Source organism: Oncorhynchus clarkii, unplaced genomic scaffold (genome assembly GCF_045791955.1).
Source record: "Oncorhynchus clarkii lewisi isolate Uvic-CL-2024 unplaced genomic scaffold, UVic_Ocla_1.0 unplaced_contig_6827_pilon_pilon, whole genome shotgun sequence".
Taxonomy (NCBI): domain Eukaryota; kingdom Metazoa; phylum Chordata; class Actinopteri; order Salmoniformes; family Salmonidae; genus Oncorhynchus; species Oncorhynchus clarkii.
In genome coordinates, this window is record NW_027259891.1 from 1511 (window position 1) to 17754 (window position 16244).

Below are 16244 nucleotides of genomic sequence, written 5' to 3' on the forward strand. Positions count from 1 at the left end.
GGACAATGAACACAATTGCATTTTTATCGATGCCAATTTGAACGTACAAAGATGCCGTGATGAGATCCTGAGGCCCATTGTTATGCCATTCATCATCAGCCGCCATCACCTCTTCAGCATGATAATGCACAGCGCCATGTCGCAAGGATCTGGACACAATTCCTAGAAGCTGAAAATGTCCCAGTTCTTCCATGGCCTGCATACAGCCTGATAAACTCTATGAAAACAAGATGTGTTGTGCTGCATGAGGCAAATAGTGGTCACACCAGAAACGGACTGGTTTTCTGATCCACGAACCTACCTTTTTTTTGAGGTACAGTATCTGTGACCAACAAATGCCTATTTGCATTCCCAGTCATGTGAAATCCATAGATTAGGGCCTAATGAATGTATTGCAATTTACAGATTTCCTTATATGAACTGTAACTCAGTAAAATCTTAGAAATGGTTGCATGTTGCATTTATATTTCTGTTCAGTTTACATAAAGAGTAAAAAGGAATTGGTCCCAATACTGACCCTTTTGGTACACATTGTGTAATATCCAGGACATTACACTTGACACCTTTCGAAATCACACAATGTATCCTATCTGACAGATCATTCTCAAACCACTTGCAAGAAGCATGTACCAGGTCTATTTCAATCAACCTTTGAAAAAGTGTGTTAAAAACCAGACTGCATTGCTTGCTGTTTGGGGTTTTAGGCTGGGTTTCTGTATAAGCACTTTGTAACATCTGCTGATGTAAAAAGGGATTTATAATATTATACATTTGATTTGATTACATTTTGACGACTGGTGCACATAAAAAAATGGAATGAGAAGTTAAAAAAGTTCTTAGCTGAGAGTTGGCCAGAGTTCTTAGCTGAGGGTTGGCCAGAGTTCTTAGCTAAGTTTGCCATGATACATACAGGATCAAAAAGCAAAATAGCAGATATCATCTGTTATCCAGGTAAAATCAACATACACTCAGGGTGGTTATCAGACTGTCATGGTCATATAGAAAATTCACAAAAAGGACACTGGGCTGGTTAGGGTTAAGGTGACTCTCACTGTGGGGCATTGGGCCAGTCGGGTTGGGTTAGGTATGGGATAGGGTTATTGTTATTACGGTTAGGTTAGGGTTATGGTTATTATGGTTAGGGTTAAGGTTAAGGTTACTCTCAACATGGGACACTGGGACAGTTAGGGGAGGGTAAGCTTTGGGTTATGGTTGTTATGATTAGGTTACTCTCACCATTGGGCACTGGGCCAGTTAGGGTTATTATGGTAGAGTTATGGTTGTTGTGATTAGGTTACTCTCACCATTGGGCACTGGGCCAGTTAGGGTTAGGGTTAGGGTTAGGGTTAGGGTTAGGGTTATTATGGTACGGTTATGGTTGTTATGATTAGGTTACTCTCACCGTTGGGCACTGGGCTAGGGTTAGGGTTATTATGGTAGGGTTATGGTTGTTAGGATTAGGTTACTCTTACAGTTGGGCACTGGACCAGTTAGGGGAGGGTAAGGTTTGGGTTAGGGTTATTATGGTAGGGTTATGGTTGTTATGATTAGGTTACTCTCACCGTTGGGCACTGGGCCAGCTTGTCTGCAGCCACCATCTGGACGTTGAGATGCTTGGTCTGAGACTTACCCCTGGTCTTGATCAGCCTTGATAACACCTGGACGACAGAAGACAAGAGGTACAGAGGAAGAGCAGATGAGACGTGAAAAGAACATATACAACCTAACTTTAATGTTTATAAACTCAATTAACCCAGCGGTATAGAACTTTTACTAACCCAGCCGTACAGAACCTTTACTAACCCAGCCGTACAGAACCTTTACTAACCCAGTCGTATAGAACCTTTACTAACCCAGCCGTACAGAACCTTTACTAACCCAGTCGTATAGAACCTTTACTAACCCAGCCGTACAGAACCTTTACTAACCCAGTCGTATAGAACCTTTACTAACCCAGCCGTACAGAACCTTTACTAACCCAGCCGTACAGAACCTTTACTAATCCAGCTGTATAGAACCTTTACTAACCCAGCTGTATAGAACCTTTACTAACCCAGCTGAATAGAACCTTTACTAACCCAGCCGAATAGAACCTTTACTAACCCAGCTGAATAGAACCTTTACTAACCCAGCTGAATAGAACCTTTACTAACCCAGCTGTCAGGAACCTTTACTAACCCAGCTGTCAGGAACCTTTACTAACCCAGGTGTCAGGCACCTTTACTAACCCAGCTGTCAGGAAACTTTACTAACCCAGCTGTCAGGAACCTTTACAAACCCAGCTGTCAGGAACCTTTACTAACCCAGCTGAATAGAACCTTTACTAACCCAGCTGTCAAGAAACTTTACTTACCCAGCTGAATAGAACCTTTACTAACCCAGCTGTCAGGAACCTTTACAAAACCAGCTGAATAGAATCTTTACTAACCCAGCTGTCAAGAACCTTTACTAACTCAGCTGAATAGAACCTTTACTAACCCAACTGTCAGGAACCTTTACTAAACGATATCATAACAGCCATCGATAAAAGACAGTACTGTGCAGCCGTCTTCATCGACCTGGCCAAGGCTTTCGACTCTGTCAATCAACATATTCTTATCGGCAGACTCAGTAGCCTCGGTTTTTCTAATGACTGCCTTGCCTGGTTCACCAACTACTTTGCAGACAGAGTTCAGTGTGACAAATCGGATGGCATGTTGTCCGGTCCTCTGGCGGTCTCTATGGGGGTGCCACAGTGTTCTATTCTCGGGCTGACTCTTTTCTCTGTATATATCAATGATGTTGCTCTTGCTTCGGGCGATTCCCTGATCCACCTCTACGCAGACGACACCATTCTGTATACTTCTGGCCCTTCCTTGGACACTGTGCTATCTAACCTCCAAACGAGCTTCAATGCCATACAACACTCCTTCCGTGGCCTCCAACTGCTCTTAAACGCTAGTAAAACCAAATGCATGCTTTTCAACCATTCGCTGCCTGCACCCGCACGCCCGACTAGCATCACCACCGTGGATGGTTCCGACCTAGAATATGTGGACATCTATAAGTACCTAGGTGTCTGGCTAGACAGTAAACTCTCCTTCTAGACTCATATCAAACATCTCCAATCTAAAATCAAATCTAGAGTCTGTTTTCTATTCCGCAACAAAGCCTTCTTCACTAACGCTGCCAAACTTACCCTAGTAAAACTGACTATCCTACCGATCCTCGACTTCGGGCGATGTCATCTACAAAATAGCTTCCAATACTCTACTCAGCAAACTGGATGCATTTTATCACAGTGCCATCCGTTTTGTTACTAAAGCACCTTAAACCACCCACCACTGCGACCTGTATGCTCTAGTCGGCTGGCCCTCGCTACATATTCGCCGCCAGACCCACTGGCTCCAGGTCATCTACAAGTCCATGCTAGGTAAAGTTCCGCCTTATCTCAGTTCACTGGTCACGATGGCAACACCCACCCATAGCACGCGCTCCAGCAAGTGTATCTCACTGATCATCCCTAAAGCCAACACCTCTTTGGCCACCTTTCCTTCCAGTTCTCTGCTGCCTGTGACTGAAACGAATTGCAAAAATTGCTGAAGTTGGAGACTTTTACCTCCCTCACCAACTTCAAACATCTGCTATCTGAGCAGCTAACCGATCGCTGCAGCTGTTCATAGTCCATCGGTAAATAGCCCACCCAATTTACCTACCTCATCCCCATACTGTTTTTATTTATTTACTTTTCTGCTCTTTTGCACACCAGTATCTCTACCTGCATATGATCATCTGATCATCTATCACTCCAGTGTTAATATGCAAAATTGTAATTATTCGCCTACCTCCTCATGCTTTTTGCACACAATGTATATAGACTCCTTTTTTCTTTTTTATACTGTGTTATCGACTTGTTTATTGTTTACTCCATGTGTAACTCTGTGTTGTTGTCTGTTCACACTGCTATGCTTTATCTTGGCCAGGTCGCAGTTGTAAATGAGAACTTGTTCTCAACTAGCCTACCTGGTTAAATAAAGGTGAAATAATTTTTTTAAATTAAAACTAACCCAGCTCAATAGAACCTTTACTAACCCAGCTGTATAGTACATTTACTAACCCAGCTGTATAGTACAGTTACTAACCCAGCTGTATAATGCATTTACTAACCCAGCTGTATAGTACATTTACTAACCCAGCTGTATAGTACATTTACTAACCCAGCTGTATAGTAATTTTACTAACCCAGCTGTATAGTACTTTTACTAACCCAGCTGTATAGTACATTTACTAACCCAGCTGTATAGTACATTTACTAACCCAGCTGTATAGTACATTTACTAACCCAGCTGTATAGTACCTTTACTAACCCAGCTGTATAGTACATTTACTAACCCAGCTGTACAAAACCTTCACTAACCCAACTTTGAGGAACCGTACCTTGGTGTAGGAGACCTTAATGTAGACCAGGATGGAAGCCATATATGTTTTAGACAGCTGGATGGGGTGCTTCACTGTGTCTGCATTCAGCTAACCCAGCTGTATAGAACCTTTACTAACCCAGATGTGTGGAACCTTTACTAACCCAGCTTTGAGGAACCTTACCTTGGGGGAGGAGACCTTGATGTAGACCAGGATAGGGGCCAGAGATGTTTTAGACAGCTGGATGGGGTGGTTCACTGTGTCTGCATCCAGAACCACCAGTTGTAGGCTCCGGGCTAGCTCAAAGATCCGCTCCACCTCCCCCTGGATTTGGGCTGCAGAGACATGGAACATGGTGGTCACTAAAACCTCCATCAATTAACCCTCCAATCAAACCCTGACCTTTCTAAACAAGCCCTGGCGTATCTTTACCTTCTTTAAAGGGCACTGGCTTCTTAAAGGGCACTGGCTTCTTTAAAGGGCACTGGCTTCTTAAAGTGACACTGGCTTCTTAAAAGGGCACTGGCTTCTTTAAAGGGCACTGGCTTCTTAAAAGGGCACTGGCTTCTTTAAAGGGCACTGGCTTCTTAAAAGGGCACTGGCTTCTTAAAAGGGCACTGGCTTCTTAAAAGGGCACTGGCTTCTTTAAAGGGCACTGGTTCTTAAAGTGGCACTGGCTTCTTAAAGTGGCACTGGCTTCTTAAAAGGGCACTGGCTTCTTAAAGTGGCACTGGCTTCTTAAAGTGGCACTGGCTTCTTAAAGTGTCACTGGCTTCTTAAAGTGGCACTGGCTTCTTAAAGTGGCACTGGCTTCTTAAAGTGGCACTGGCTTCTTTAAAGGGCACCGGCTTCTTAAAAGGGCACTGGCTTCTTTAAAGGGCACTGGCTTCTTAAAGTGGCACTGGCTTCTTAAAGTGGCACTGGCTTCTTAAAGTGGCACTGGCTTCTTAAAAGGGCACTGGCTCCTTTAAAGGGCACTGGCTTCTTAAAGTGGCACTGGCTTCTTAAAGTGGCACTGGCTTCTTAAAGTGGCACTGGCTTCTTAAAGTGGCACTGGCTTCTTAAAAGGGCACTGGCTTCTTTAAAGGGCACTGGCTTCTTAAAGTGGCACTGGCTTCTTAAAGTGGCACTGGCTTCTTAAAGGTGCACTGGCTTCTTAAAGTGGCACTGGCTTCTTTAAATGGCACTGGCTTCTTAAATGGGCACTGGCTTCTTAAAAGGGCACTGGCTTCTTTAAAGGGCACTGGCTTCTTAAAAGGGCACTGGCTTCTTTAAAGGGCACTGGCTTCTTAAAAGGGCACTGGCTTCTTTAAAGGGCACTGGCTTCTTAAAAGGGCACTGGCTTCTTTAAATGGCACTGGCTTCTTTAAAGGGCACTGGCTTCTTAAAAGGGCACTGGCTTCTTTAAATGGCACTGGCTTCTTAAATGGGCACTGGCTTCTTAAAAGGGCACTGGCTTCTTTAAAGGGCACTGGCTTCTTAAAGTGGCACTGGCTTCTTAAAGTGGCACTGGCTTCTTTAAAGGGCACTGGCTTCTTAAAAGGGCACTGGCTTCTTAAAAGGGCACTGGCTTCTTAAAAGGGCACTGGCTTCTTTAAAGGGCACTGGCTTCTTTAAAGGGCACTGGTTCTTAAAGTGGCACTGGCTTCTTAAAGTGGCACTGGCTTCTTAAAAGGGCACTGGCTTCTTAAAGTGGCACTGGCTTCTTAAAGTGGCACTGGCTTCTTAAAGTGGAACTGGCTTCTTAAAGTGGCACTGGCTTCTTAAAGTGGCACTGGCTTCTTAAAGTGGCACTGGCTTCTTTAAAGGGCACCGGCTTCTTAAAAGGGCACCGGCTTCTTAAAAGGGCACTGGCTTCTTAAAGTGGCACTGGCTACTTAAAGTGGCACTGGCTTCTTAAAGTGGCACTGGCTTCTTAAAAGGGCACTGGCTTCTTTAAAGGGCACTGGCTTCTTAAAGTGGCACTGGCTTCTTAAAGTGGCACTGGCTTCTTAAAGTGGCACTGGCTTCTTAAAAGGGCACTGGCTTCTTTAAAGGGCACTGGCTTCTTAAAGTGGCACTGGCTTCTTAAAGTGGCACTGGCTTCTTAAAGTGGCACTGGCTTCTTAAAGTGGCACTGGCTTCTTTAAATGGCACTGGCTTCTTTAAATGGGCACTGGCTTCTTAAAAGGGCACTGGCTTCTTTAAAGGGCACTGGCTTCTTTAAAGGGCACTGGCTTCTTAAAAGGGCACTGGCTTCTTTAAAGGGCACTGGCTTCTTAAAAGGGCACTGGCTTCTTTAAAGGGCACTGGCTTATTAAAAGGGCACTGGCTTCTTTAAAGGGCACTGGCTTCTTAAAAGGGCACTGGCTTCTTAAAAGGGCACTGGCTTCTTAAAAGGGCACTGGCTTCTTTAAAGGGCACTGGCTTCTTAAAGTGGCACTGGCTTCTTAAAGGGCACTGGCTTCTTTAAAGGGCACTGGCTTCTTAAAAGGGCACTGGCTTCTTAAAAGGGCACTGGCTTCTTAAAAGGGCACTGGCTTCTTAAAAGGGCACTGGCTTCTTTAAAGGGCACTGGCTTCTTTAAATGGCACTGGCTTCTTTAAAGGGCACTGGCTTCTTAAAAGGGCACTGGCTTCTTAAAAGGGCACTGGCTTCTTAAAGTGGCACTGGCTTCTTAAAGGGCACTGGCTTCTTTAAAGGGCACTGGCTTCTTTAAAGGGCACTGGCTTCTTAAAGTGGCAATGGCTTCTTAAAAGGGAAATGGCTTCTTGAAAGGGATGGCAGGAGGCCTAGTGTTTAGAGTGTTGGACTTGTAACTGAAAGGTTGCAAGATCAAATCCCTGAGCTGACAATGTAAAAATCTGCTGTTCTGCCATTGAACTGTTCATAGGCCATCATTGAAAATAAGAATTTGTTCCTAACTGACTTGCCTAGTTAAATGTTTAAAAATGGATTCTTAAAAGTGCAAGGAGATAAAACAAGAATGGAACTATTTTTGAATAATAATTATCTGGATATTCTGAAAGCACTTTAATTGATAAAATATTTTTGTTAATTCAGTTGCATGTTAATTAAGGTGTGCAGAGCATGATTTTAGCCCAAATGTGGGAGCAGGAGATTAATACTGCCTACAGTCAAAACTGACCATCCAAAAATAAAAAGTTGTTCTGTAACATTTTCAGTGCAACTATTTATTTGACATGAGAATGGAATATATTTATCTTAAAAATATGACATGCTCATTACATCCTGTGCAGGGAGGCCCACTGTCTCAGACTTTGAAAACACGTGGTACAGAGGTAAAATAGTTGTAAGGTATCTATACAGCACAGTCTATAGGTAGACTAGTGTTAGTTTATAGACATCACAGTCTATATGTAGACTAGTGGTGGGGTTTATAGACAGAACAGTCTATAGGTAGACTAGTTTTAGAGTTTATAGACATCACAGTCTATATGTAGACTAGTGGTAGGGTTTATAGACAGAACAGTCTATAGGTAGACTAGTGCTAGGGTTTATAGACAGCACAGTCTATAGGTAGACTAGTGGTAGGGTTTATAGACAGCACAGTCTATAGGTAGACTAGTGTTAGAGTTTATAGACAGCACAGTCTATAGGTATACTAGTGGTAAGGTTTATAGACAGCACAGTCTATAGGTAGACTAGTGTTAGAGTTTATAGACATCACAGTCTATATGTAGACTAGTGGTAGGGTTTATAGACAGAACAGTCTATAGGTAGACTAGTGCTAGGGTTTATAGACAGCACAGTCTATAGGTAGACTAGTGTTAGAGTTTATAGACATCACAGTCTATATGCATACTAGTGGTAGGGTTTATAGACAGAACAGTCTATAGGTAGACTAGTTTTAGAGTTTATAGACAGCACAGTCTATATATAGACTAGTGGTAGGGTTTATAGACAGAACAGTCTATAGGTAGACTAGTGTTAGAGTTTATAGACATCACAGTCTATATGTAGACTAGTGGTAGGGTTTATAGACAGAACAGTCTATAGGTAGACTAGTGCAAGGGTTTATAGACAGCACAGTCTATAGGTAGACTAGTGGTAGGGTTTATAGACAGCACAGTCTATATGTAGACTAGTGTTAGAGTTTATAGACAGCACAGTCTATAGGTATACTAGTGGTAAGGTTTATAGACAGCACAGTCTATAGGTAGACGAGTGTTAGAGTTTATAGACATCACAGTCTATATGTAGACTAGTGGTAGTGTTTATAGACAGAACAGTCTATAGGTAGACTAGTGCTAGGGTTTATAGACAGCACAGTCTATAGGTAGACTAGTGTTAGAGTTTATAGACATCACAGTCTATATGTAGACTAGTGGTAGGGTTTATAGACAGAACAGTCTATAAGTAGACTGGTGCTAGGGTTTATAGACAGCACAGTCTATAGGTAGACTAGTGGTAGGGTTTATAGACAGCACAGTCTATAGGTAGACTAGTGTTAGAGTTTATAGACAGCACAGTATATAGGTAGACTAGTGTTAGAGTTTATAGACAGCACAGTCTATAGGTAGACTAGTGGTAGGGTTTATAGACAGCACAGTCTATAGGTAGACTAGTGTTAGAGTTTATAGACAGAACAGTCTATAGGTAGACTAGTGCTAGGGTTTATAGACATCACAGTCTATATGTAGACTAGTGGTAGGGTTTATAGACAGAACAGTCTATAGGTAGACTAGTGCTAGGGTTTATAGACAGCACAGTCTATAGGTAGACTAGTGGTAGGGTTTATAGACAGCACAGTCTATAGGTAGACTAGTGTTAGAGTTTATAGACAGCACAGTCTATAGGTATACTAGTGGTAAGGTTTATAGACAGTACAGTCTATAGGTAGACTAGTGTTAGAGTTTATAGACATCACAGTCTATATGTAGACTAGTGGTAGGGTTTATAGACAGAACAGTCTATAGGTAGACTAGTGCTAGGGTTTATAGACAGCACAGTCTATAGGTAGACTAGTGTTAGAGTTTATAGACATCACAGTCTATATGTAGACTAGTGGTAGGGTTTATAGACAGAACAGTCTATAGGTAGACTAGTGCTAGGGTTTATAGACAGCACAGTCTATAGGTAGACTAGTGGTAGGGTTTATAGACAGCACAGTCTATAGGTAGACTAATGTTAGAGTTTATAGACAGCACAGTCTATAGGTATACTAGTGGTAAGGTTTATAGACAGCACAGTATATAGGTAGACTAGTGTTAGAGTTTATAGACATCACAGTCTATATGTAGACTAGTGGTAGGGTTTATAGACAGAACAGTCTATAGGTAGACTAGTGCTAGGGTTTATAGACAGCACAGTCTATAGGTAGACTAGTGTTAGAGTTTATAGACATCACAGTCTATATGTAGACTAGTGGTAGGGTTTATAGACAGAACAGTCTGTAGGTAGACTAGTGCTAGGGTTTATAGACAGCACAGTCTATAGGTAGACTAGTGTTAGAGTTTATAGACATCACAGTCTATATGTAGACTAGTGGTAGGGTTTATAGACAGAACAGTCTATAGGTAGACTAGTGCTAGGGTTTATAGACAGCACAGTCTATAGGTAGACTAGTGGTAGGGTTTATAGACAGCACAGTCTATAGGTAGACTAGTGTTAGAGTTTATAGACAGCACAGTATATAGGTAGACTAGTGTTAGAGTTTATAGACAGCACAGTCTATAGGTAGACTAGTGGTAGGGTTTATAGACAGCACAGTCTATAGGTAGACTAGTGTTAGAGTTTATAGACAGCACAGTCTATAGGTAGACTAGTGTTAGAGTTTATAGACAGCACAGTATATAGGTAGACTAGTGTTAGAGTTTATAGACATCACAGTCTATAGGTAGACTAGTGGTAGGGTTTATAGACAGAAGAGTCTATAGGTAGACTAGTGTTAGAGTTTATAGACATCACAGTCTATATGTAGACTAGTGGTAGGGTTTATAGACAGAACAGTCTATAGGTAGACTAGTGCTAGGGTTTATAGACAGCACAGTCTATAGGTAGACTAGTGGTAGGGTTTATAGACAGCACAGTCTATAGGTAGACTAGTGTTAGAGTTTATAGACAGCACAGTATATAGGTAGACTAGTGTTAGAGTTTATAGACAGCACAGTCTATAGGTAGACTAGTGGTAGGGTTTATAGACAGCACAGTCTATAGGTAGACTAGTGGTAGGGTTTATAGACAGCACAGTCTATAGGTAGACTAGTGTTAGAGTTTATAGACAGCACAGTCTATAGGTATACTAGTGGTAAGGTTTATAGACAGCACAGTCTATAGGTAGACTAGTGTTAGAGTTTATAGACAGCACAGTCTATAGGTAGACTAGTGTTAGAGTTTATAGACAGCACAGTATATAGGTAGACTAGTTTTAGAGTTTATAGACAGCACAGTCTATAGGTAGACTAGTGGTAGGGTTTATAGACAGCACAGTCTATAGGTAGACTAGTGTTAGAGTTTATATACAGCACAGTCTATAGGTAGACTAGTGTTAGAGTTTATAGACAGCACAGTATATAGGTAGACTAGTGTTAGAGTTTATAGACAGCACAGTCTATAGGTAGACTAGTGGTAGGGTTTATAGACAGCACAGTCTATAGGTAGACTAGTGGTAGGGTTTATAGACAGCACAGTCTATAGGTAGACTAGTGGTAGGGTTTATAGACAGCACAGTCTACACTTAGACTAGTGGTAGGGTTTATAGACAGCACAGTCTATAGGTAGACTAGTGGTAGGGTTTATAGACAGCACAGTCTATAGGTAGACCAGTGGGAGGGTTTCTATACAGCACAGTCTACACTTAGACTAGTGGTAGGGTTTATAGACAGCACAGTCTATAGGTAGACTAGTGGTAGGGTTTATAGACAGCACAGTCTATAGGTAGACCAGTGGGAGGGTTTCTAAACAGCACAGTCTACACGCAGACCAGTGGGAGGGTTTCTAAACAGCACAGTCTACACGTAGTCCAGTGGGAGGGTTTCTATACAGTTGCTCTTTGAACAGCAGTGAGGAAGAGGGTCAGACTCAAATGAGCTAACACTGTTTTAGTCATACACCTGCTTACACTATGGTTAATGTATTATATTATATTAGTAGTATTGTACATACCAGCAGTATCTGGAACCAGACAGCAAAGAGAGGGACAGGGTGTAAAGAACCAAGTTAATTACTTTCCCACTACCATACAGTTAGGTTAGTCAATACACTGTAGACCCTGTCCTGATTGGGTGTGTGACATAACATAATACTTTACTGAGAAAAGGAAACCGCAAGATCACAGTTCCCTTCAAAAACCAACAAACACTAAGTTTCGAAAACTCACTAAGGAAACGAACGAACATAGTAAATAATTCAAGCTTCTGCAAAGGACAACAGAAAACGCGTCTTTTAATTAACAGGGAAATCATAATGAGTAAATTGGACACACTGAGTGTCATTAATGTCTCTAGGACGGTCTCTAGGTGGAACCGGGTATGATACATTACCTCATTATCAACCCTGTTCTGACATGGTATTATACATTACCTCATTATCAACACTGTTCTGACGTGGTATGATACATTACCCCGACATAAACCTGCTGTGATTGGGTATGGACATTACCCCGATATAAACCTGTTCTGATTGGGTATGGACATTACCCTGATATAAACCTGGTTTGATTGGGTATGGACATTACCCCGATATAAACCTGTTCTGATTGGGTATGGGCATTACCCCGATATAAACCTGGTCTGTTAGGGTATGGACATTACCCCGATATAAACCTGGTTTGATTGGGTATGGACATTACCCCGATATAAACCTGGTTTGATTGGGTATTGGCATTACCCCGATATAAACCTGTTCTGATTGGGTATTGGCATTACCCTGATATAAACCTGGTTTGATTGGGTATGGGCATTACCCCGACATAAACCTGTTCTGATTGGGTATTGGCATTACCCCGATATAAACCTGTTCTGATTGGGTATGGGCATTACCCCGATATAAACCTGTTCTGATTGGGTATGGGCATTACCCCAACATAAACCTGTTCTGATTGGATGTAATATTTATTTTAGAAACCTGGCCGATCACTGTATGGTTTCTATAATATTGTATTTTAAAATATGGTTGCTATAATATTGTATTGTAAAGTATGGTAGCTGTGGTAAGGTGTGTTAGCCCATACTTTAATCTAGATTAGTTACCATGACACCGTTAGAATTACGGGGGCTGGGGTTAGAGGATTAGGGCTGGGGTTAGGTAGTTAACCGATACCTTACCTAGGTTAGAGCGTGTGTTTGATCGGTCCATCAGGGCTTTCTTGTTGGGGTTGTTGAGTATGGACCGCTTCGCTAGAGCGATGTCTGCAGTCACACGAGTTATAGTAATTCTGAGAAATACAGAGCAAACGTGATATTTTATTTGAAGTTAAAACGTTTGGATAAACAATATGTATATTGTATTTATTGTCAAATCCACAGTTGATACAACCTGTATAACTCACCTCCCTTCAAATCTGTGTTTTAAAAAGTCGAAGAGTGCTTTCTGCATCATGTCTGTTACCTAGGATCACACAGAAACACCCTCCATCACATGTACAGTATGTAACATCAGATGGCTCCTCCATCACATGTACAGTATGTTACATTAGATGGCTCCTCCAGCACATGTACAGTCCTTTCGGAAAGTATTAAAACCCATTGACTTTCCACATTTTGTTACATTACAGCCTTATTCTAAAATATATACAGTTGAAGTCGGAAGTTTTACATACACCTTAGCCACATACATTTAAACTCAGTTTTTCACTATTGCTGACATTTAATCCTAGTAAAAATTCCCTGTTTTAAGTCAGTTAGGATCACCACTTTATTTTAAGAATGTGAAATGTCAGAATAATAGTAGAGAGAATGATTTATTTCAGCTTTTATTTCTTTCATCACATTCCCAATGGGTCAGAAGTTTACATACACTCAATTAGTATTTGGTAGCATTGCCTTTAAATTGTTTAACTTGGGGCAAACGTTTTGGGTAGCCTTCCACAAGCTTCCCACAATAAATTGGATGCATTTTGACCCATTCCTCCTGACAGAGCTGGTGTAACGGAGTCAGGTTTTTAGGCCTCCTTGCTCGCACACGTTTATTTCAGTTCTGCCCACAATGTCCTATACCTTGACTTTGTTGTCCTTAAGCCATTTTTCCACAACTTTGGAAGTACAGTGGGGAGAACAAGTATTTGATACATTTTGCAGGTTTTCCTACTTACAAAGCATGTAGAGGTCTGTAATGTTTATCATAGGTACACTTCAACTGTGAGAGACGGAATCTAAAACAAAAATCCAGAAAATAACATTGTATGATTTTTGAATTTTATTTTGAATTTTATTGCATGACATAAGTCACCTACCAACCAGTAAGAATTCCGGCTCTCACAGACCTGTTAGTTTTTCTTTCAAATCAAATCAAATCAAATTTATTTATATAGCCCTTCGTACATCAGCTGATATCTCAAAGTGCTGTACAGAAACCCAGCCTAAAACCCCAAACAGCAAGCAATGCAGGTGTAGAAGCACGGTGGCTAGGAAAAACTCCCTAGAAAGGCCAAAACCTAGGAAGAAACCTAGAGAGGAACCAGGCTATGTGGGGTGGCCAGTCCTCTTCTGGCTGTGCCGGGTGGAGATTATAACAAAACATGGTCAAGATGTTCAAATGTTCATAAATGACCAGCATGGTCGAATAATAATAAGGCAGAATAGTTGAAACTGGAGCAGCAGCACAGTCAGGTGGAATGGGGACAGCATTTCAGAAGCCCTCCTGTTCTCCACACATTACCTGTATTAACTGCATCTGTTTGAACTCGTTACCTGTATAAAAGACACCTTTCCACACACTCAATCAAACAGACTCTAACCTCTCCACAATGGCCAAGACCAGAGAGGGTGTAAGGACGTCAGGGATAAAATTGTAGACCTGCACAAGGTTGGGATGGGCTACAGGACAATAGGCAATAAGCAGCTTTGCAGTGTATCAAATACTTGTTCTCCCCACTGTATGCTTGGGGTCATTGTCCATTTGGAAGACCCATTTGCGACCAAGCTTTAACTTCCTGACTGATGTCTTGAGATGTCTTGATGTCTGATGTTGCTTCAAAATATCCACATAATTTTCCGATGCCAACTATTTTGTGAAGTGCACTGCAGTGCAGTATGGTATGTAACTGTTATGAAAGTTGTATTGTCAATTTTGTTTTGTATTTAAACGCCACTTTAAACGTGTATATGACACTGCAACAACATTTCCCCATGGGGATAATAAAGTCAGGAAGTAAGTAGGTTGATTAATAACCTGAACCAGATTACAGGCACTGGTTACATTGAGAAATTTCCTCTTGAGTGGAGAGTTTGATGAAAAGATAAATTATCATACTGTATATATTTTCAAAGAAGCGTGGTCATCATTATTTGGACAGTATATATTAATGAGCCAAATCTGTTTATAGTCCAATAACATTTAATATCTAGATTGCGGATCTGCTTGGAAAATTTGCACATTCAGATAAAAATTATTGTTAATTAATATAATCAGCCTGTCACGCCCTGACCTAAGATTCTCTGTTTTCTTTATATTTTGGTTAGGTCAGGGTGGCTATGCTAGTTTTTGTATTGTCTATGGTTTTTTGTATGTCTAAAGGTTTTGTAGGTCTAGGTATATGTATGCCTATGGTGGCCTGATATGGTTCCCAATCAGAGGCAGCTGTTTATCATTGTCTCTGATTGGGGATCATATTTAGGTAGCCATTTTCCCTTTTGTGTTCGTGGGTTCTTGTTTTATGTTGAGGTGCCTGTCTGCACTACTCATATTAGCGTCACGGTTCGTTTTGTTATTTTGTTCGTTTGTTCAGTGTTCAGTCATGAAATAAAGTAGAATGTACATATACAACGCTGCTCCTTGGTCATTATGACGAACGTGACACAGCCCTTTTAAGTTTCTTCACCCCTAGTCTTTTTTCCACACAACTTCATCTAAAATAGTTGAATGAGATTCCGGTAAACAATATATATTATATTCCTTCTCTTTTAGCCAGGTAAATGCTTATCTTTTCTTATTATCTGCTAAGCCATTACAATTATAACTGGCTATACTTCTTTCACCACTTACCATAATGAGATAGAAGTTTTAATTCAATTTATCACAACAGACTGAATGTTTGTAAACTTGTCATTAAAATGTATACCCTCTCAGAGAGAGAGAGACACAGCTGCATGTGAGCTCTCACATTTATCAACATGTTTTTTACGAAAGGATAGATTTGGAGTTATACGAACTTGGATTTTTTTTGGCAGGGACATATACAGGATGCTACCCTCCACAGCATGGCCTTTGCTGTTGTGTCATCTGCAAACTTGACGATGGAGTTGGAGGCGTGCTTGGCCATAGAGTCACGGGTGAACAGGGAGTAAAGGATGGGGCTGAGCACCCACCCTTGTGGGGCCCCAGTGTTGAGGATCAGTGGAGTGGAGGTGATGTTTCCTACCTTCACCACCTGGGGGCGGCCCGTCAGGAAGTCCAGAACCCAGTTGCACAGGGCAGGGTTCAGACCAGTAACTATTACAGAGAAAACATGCCATGCGATTGTTTGAGAATGGCGCCCCATATCCAAATATTTTTCCACTGGCACAGGTTTCATAAATTCACAAATAGCGATTAAATATTCACTTACTTTTTAAAATATCCCTCTGATTTGTCATCCAAATGCTCCCAGATAGATAAAATCCTTCTTCATATCCCAAAAAGTCTGTTTAGTTGGCACTATCGATTTGAGTAATCCACCCGTTCAACATAGAGAGAAAGGAATCCGA

General features: G+C 41.4%; 1 protein-coding gene across 1 annotated transcript; it reads right to left on the reverse strand.

Moving 5' to 3' along the window:
- Positions 1-1562: 1562 nt before the first annotated feature.
- On the reverse strand, positions 1563-15990 carry LOC139400989 (voltage-dependent L-type calcium channel subunit beta-4-like; the record flags this gene model as incomplete). Its single annotated transcript, XM_071145512.1, has 6 exons — positions 1563-1658; positions 4582-4733; positions 11506-11514; positions 12666-12775; positions 12890-12948; positions 15749-15990. Coding segments are annotated over 6 exons (668 nt in total), but the record flags the coding sequence as incomplete, so codon positions are not given.
- Between the last annotated feature and the right edge of the window lie 254 nt (positions 15991-16244).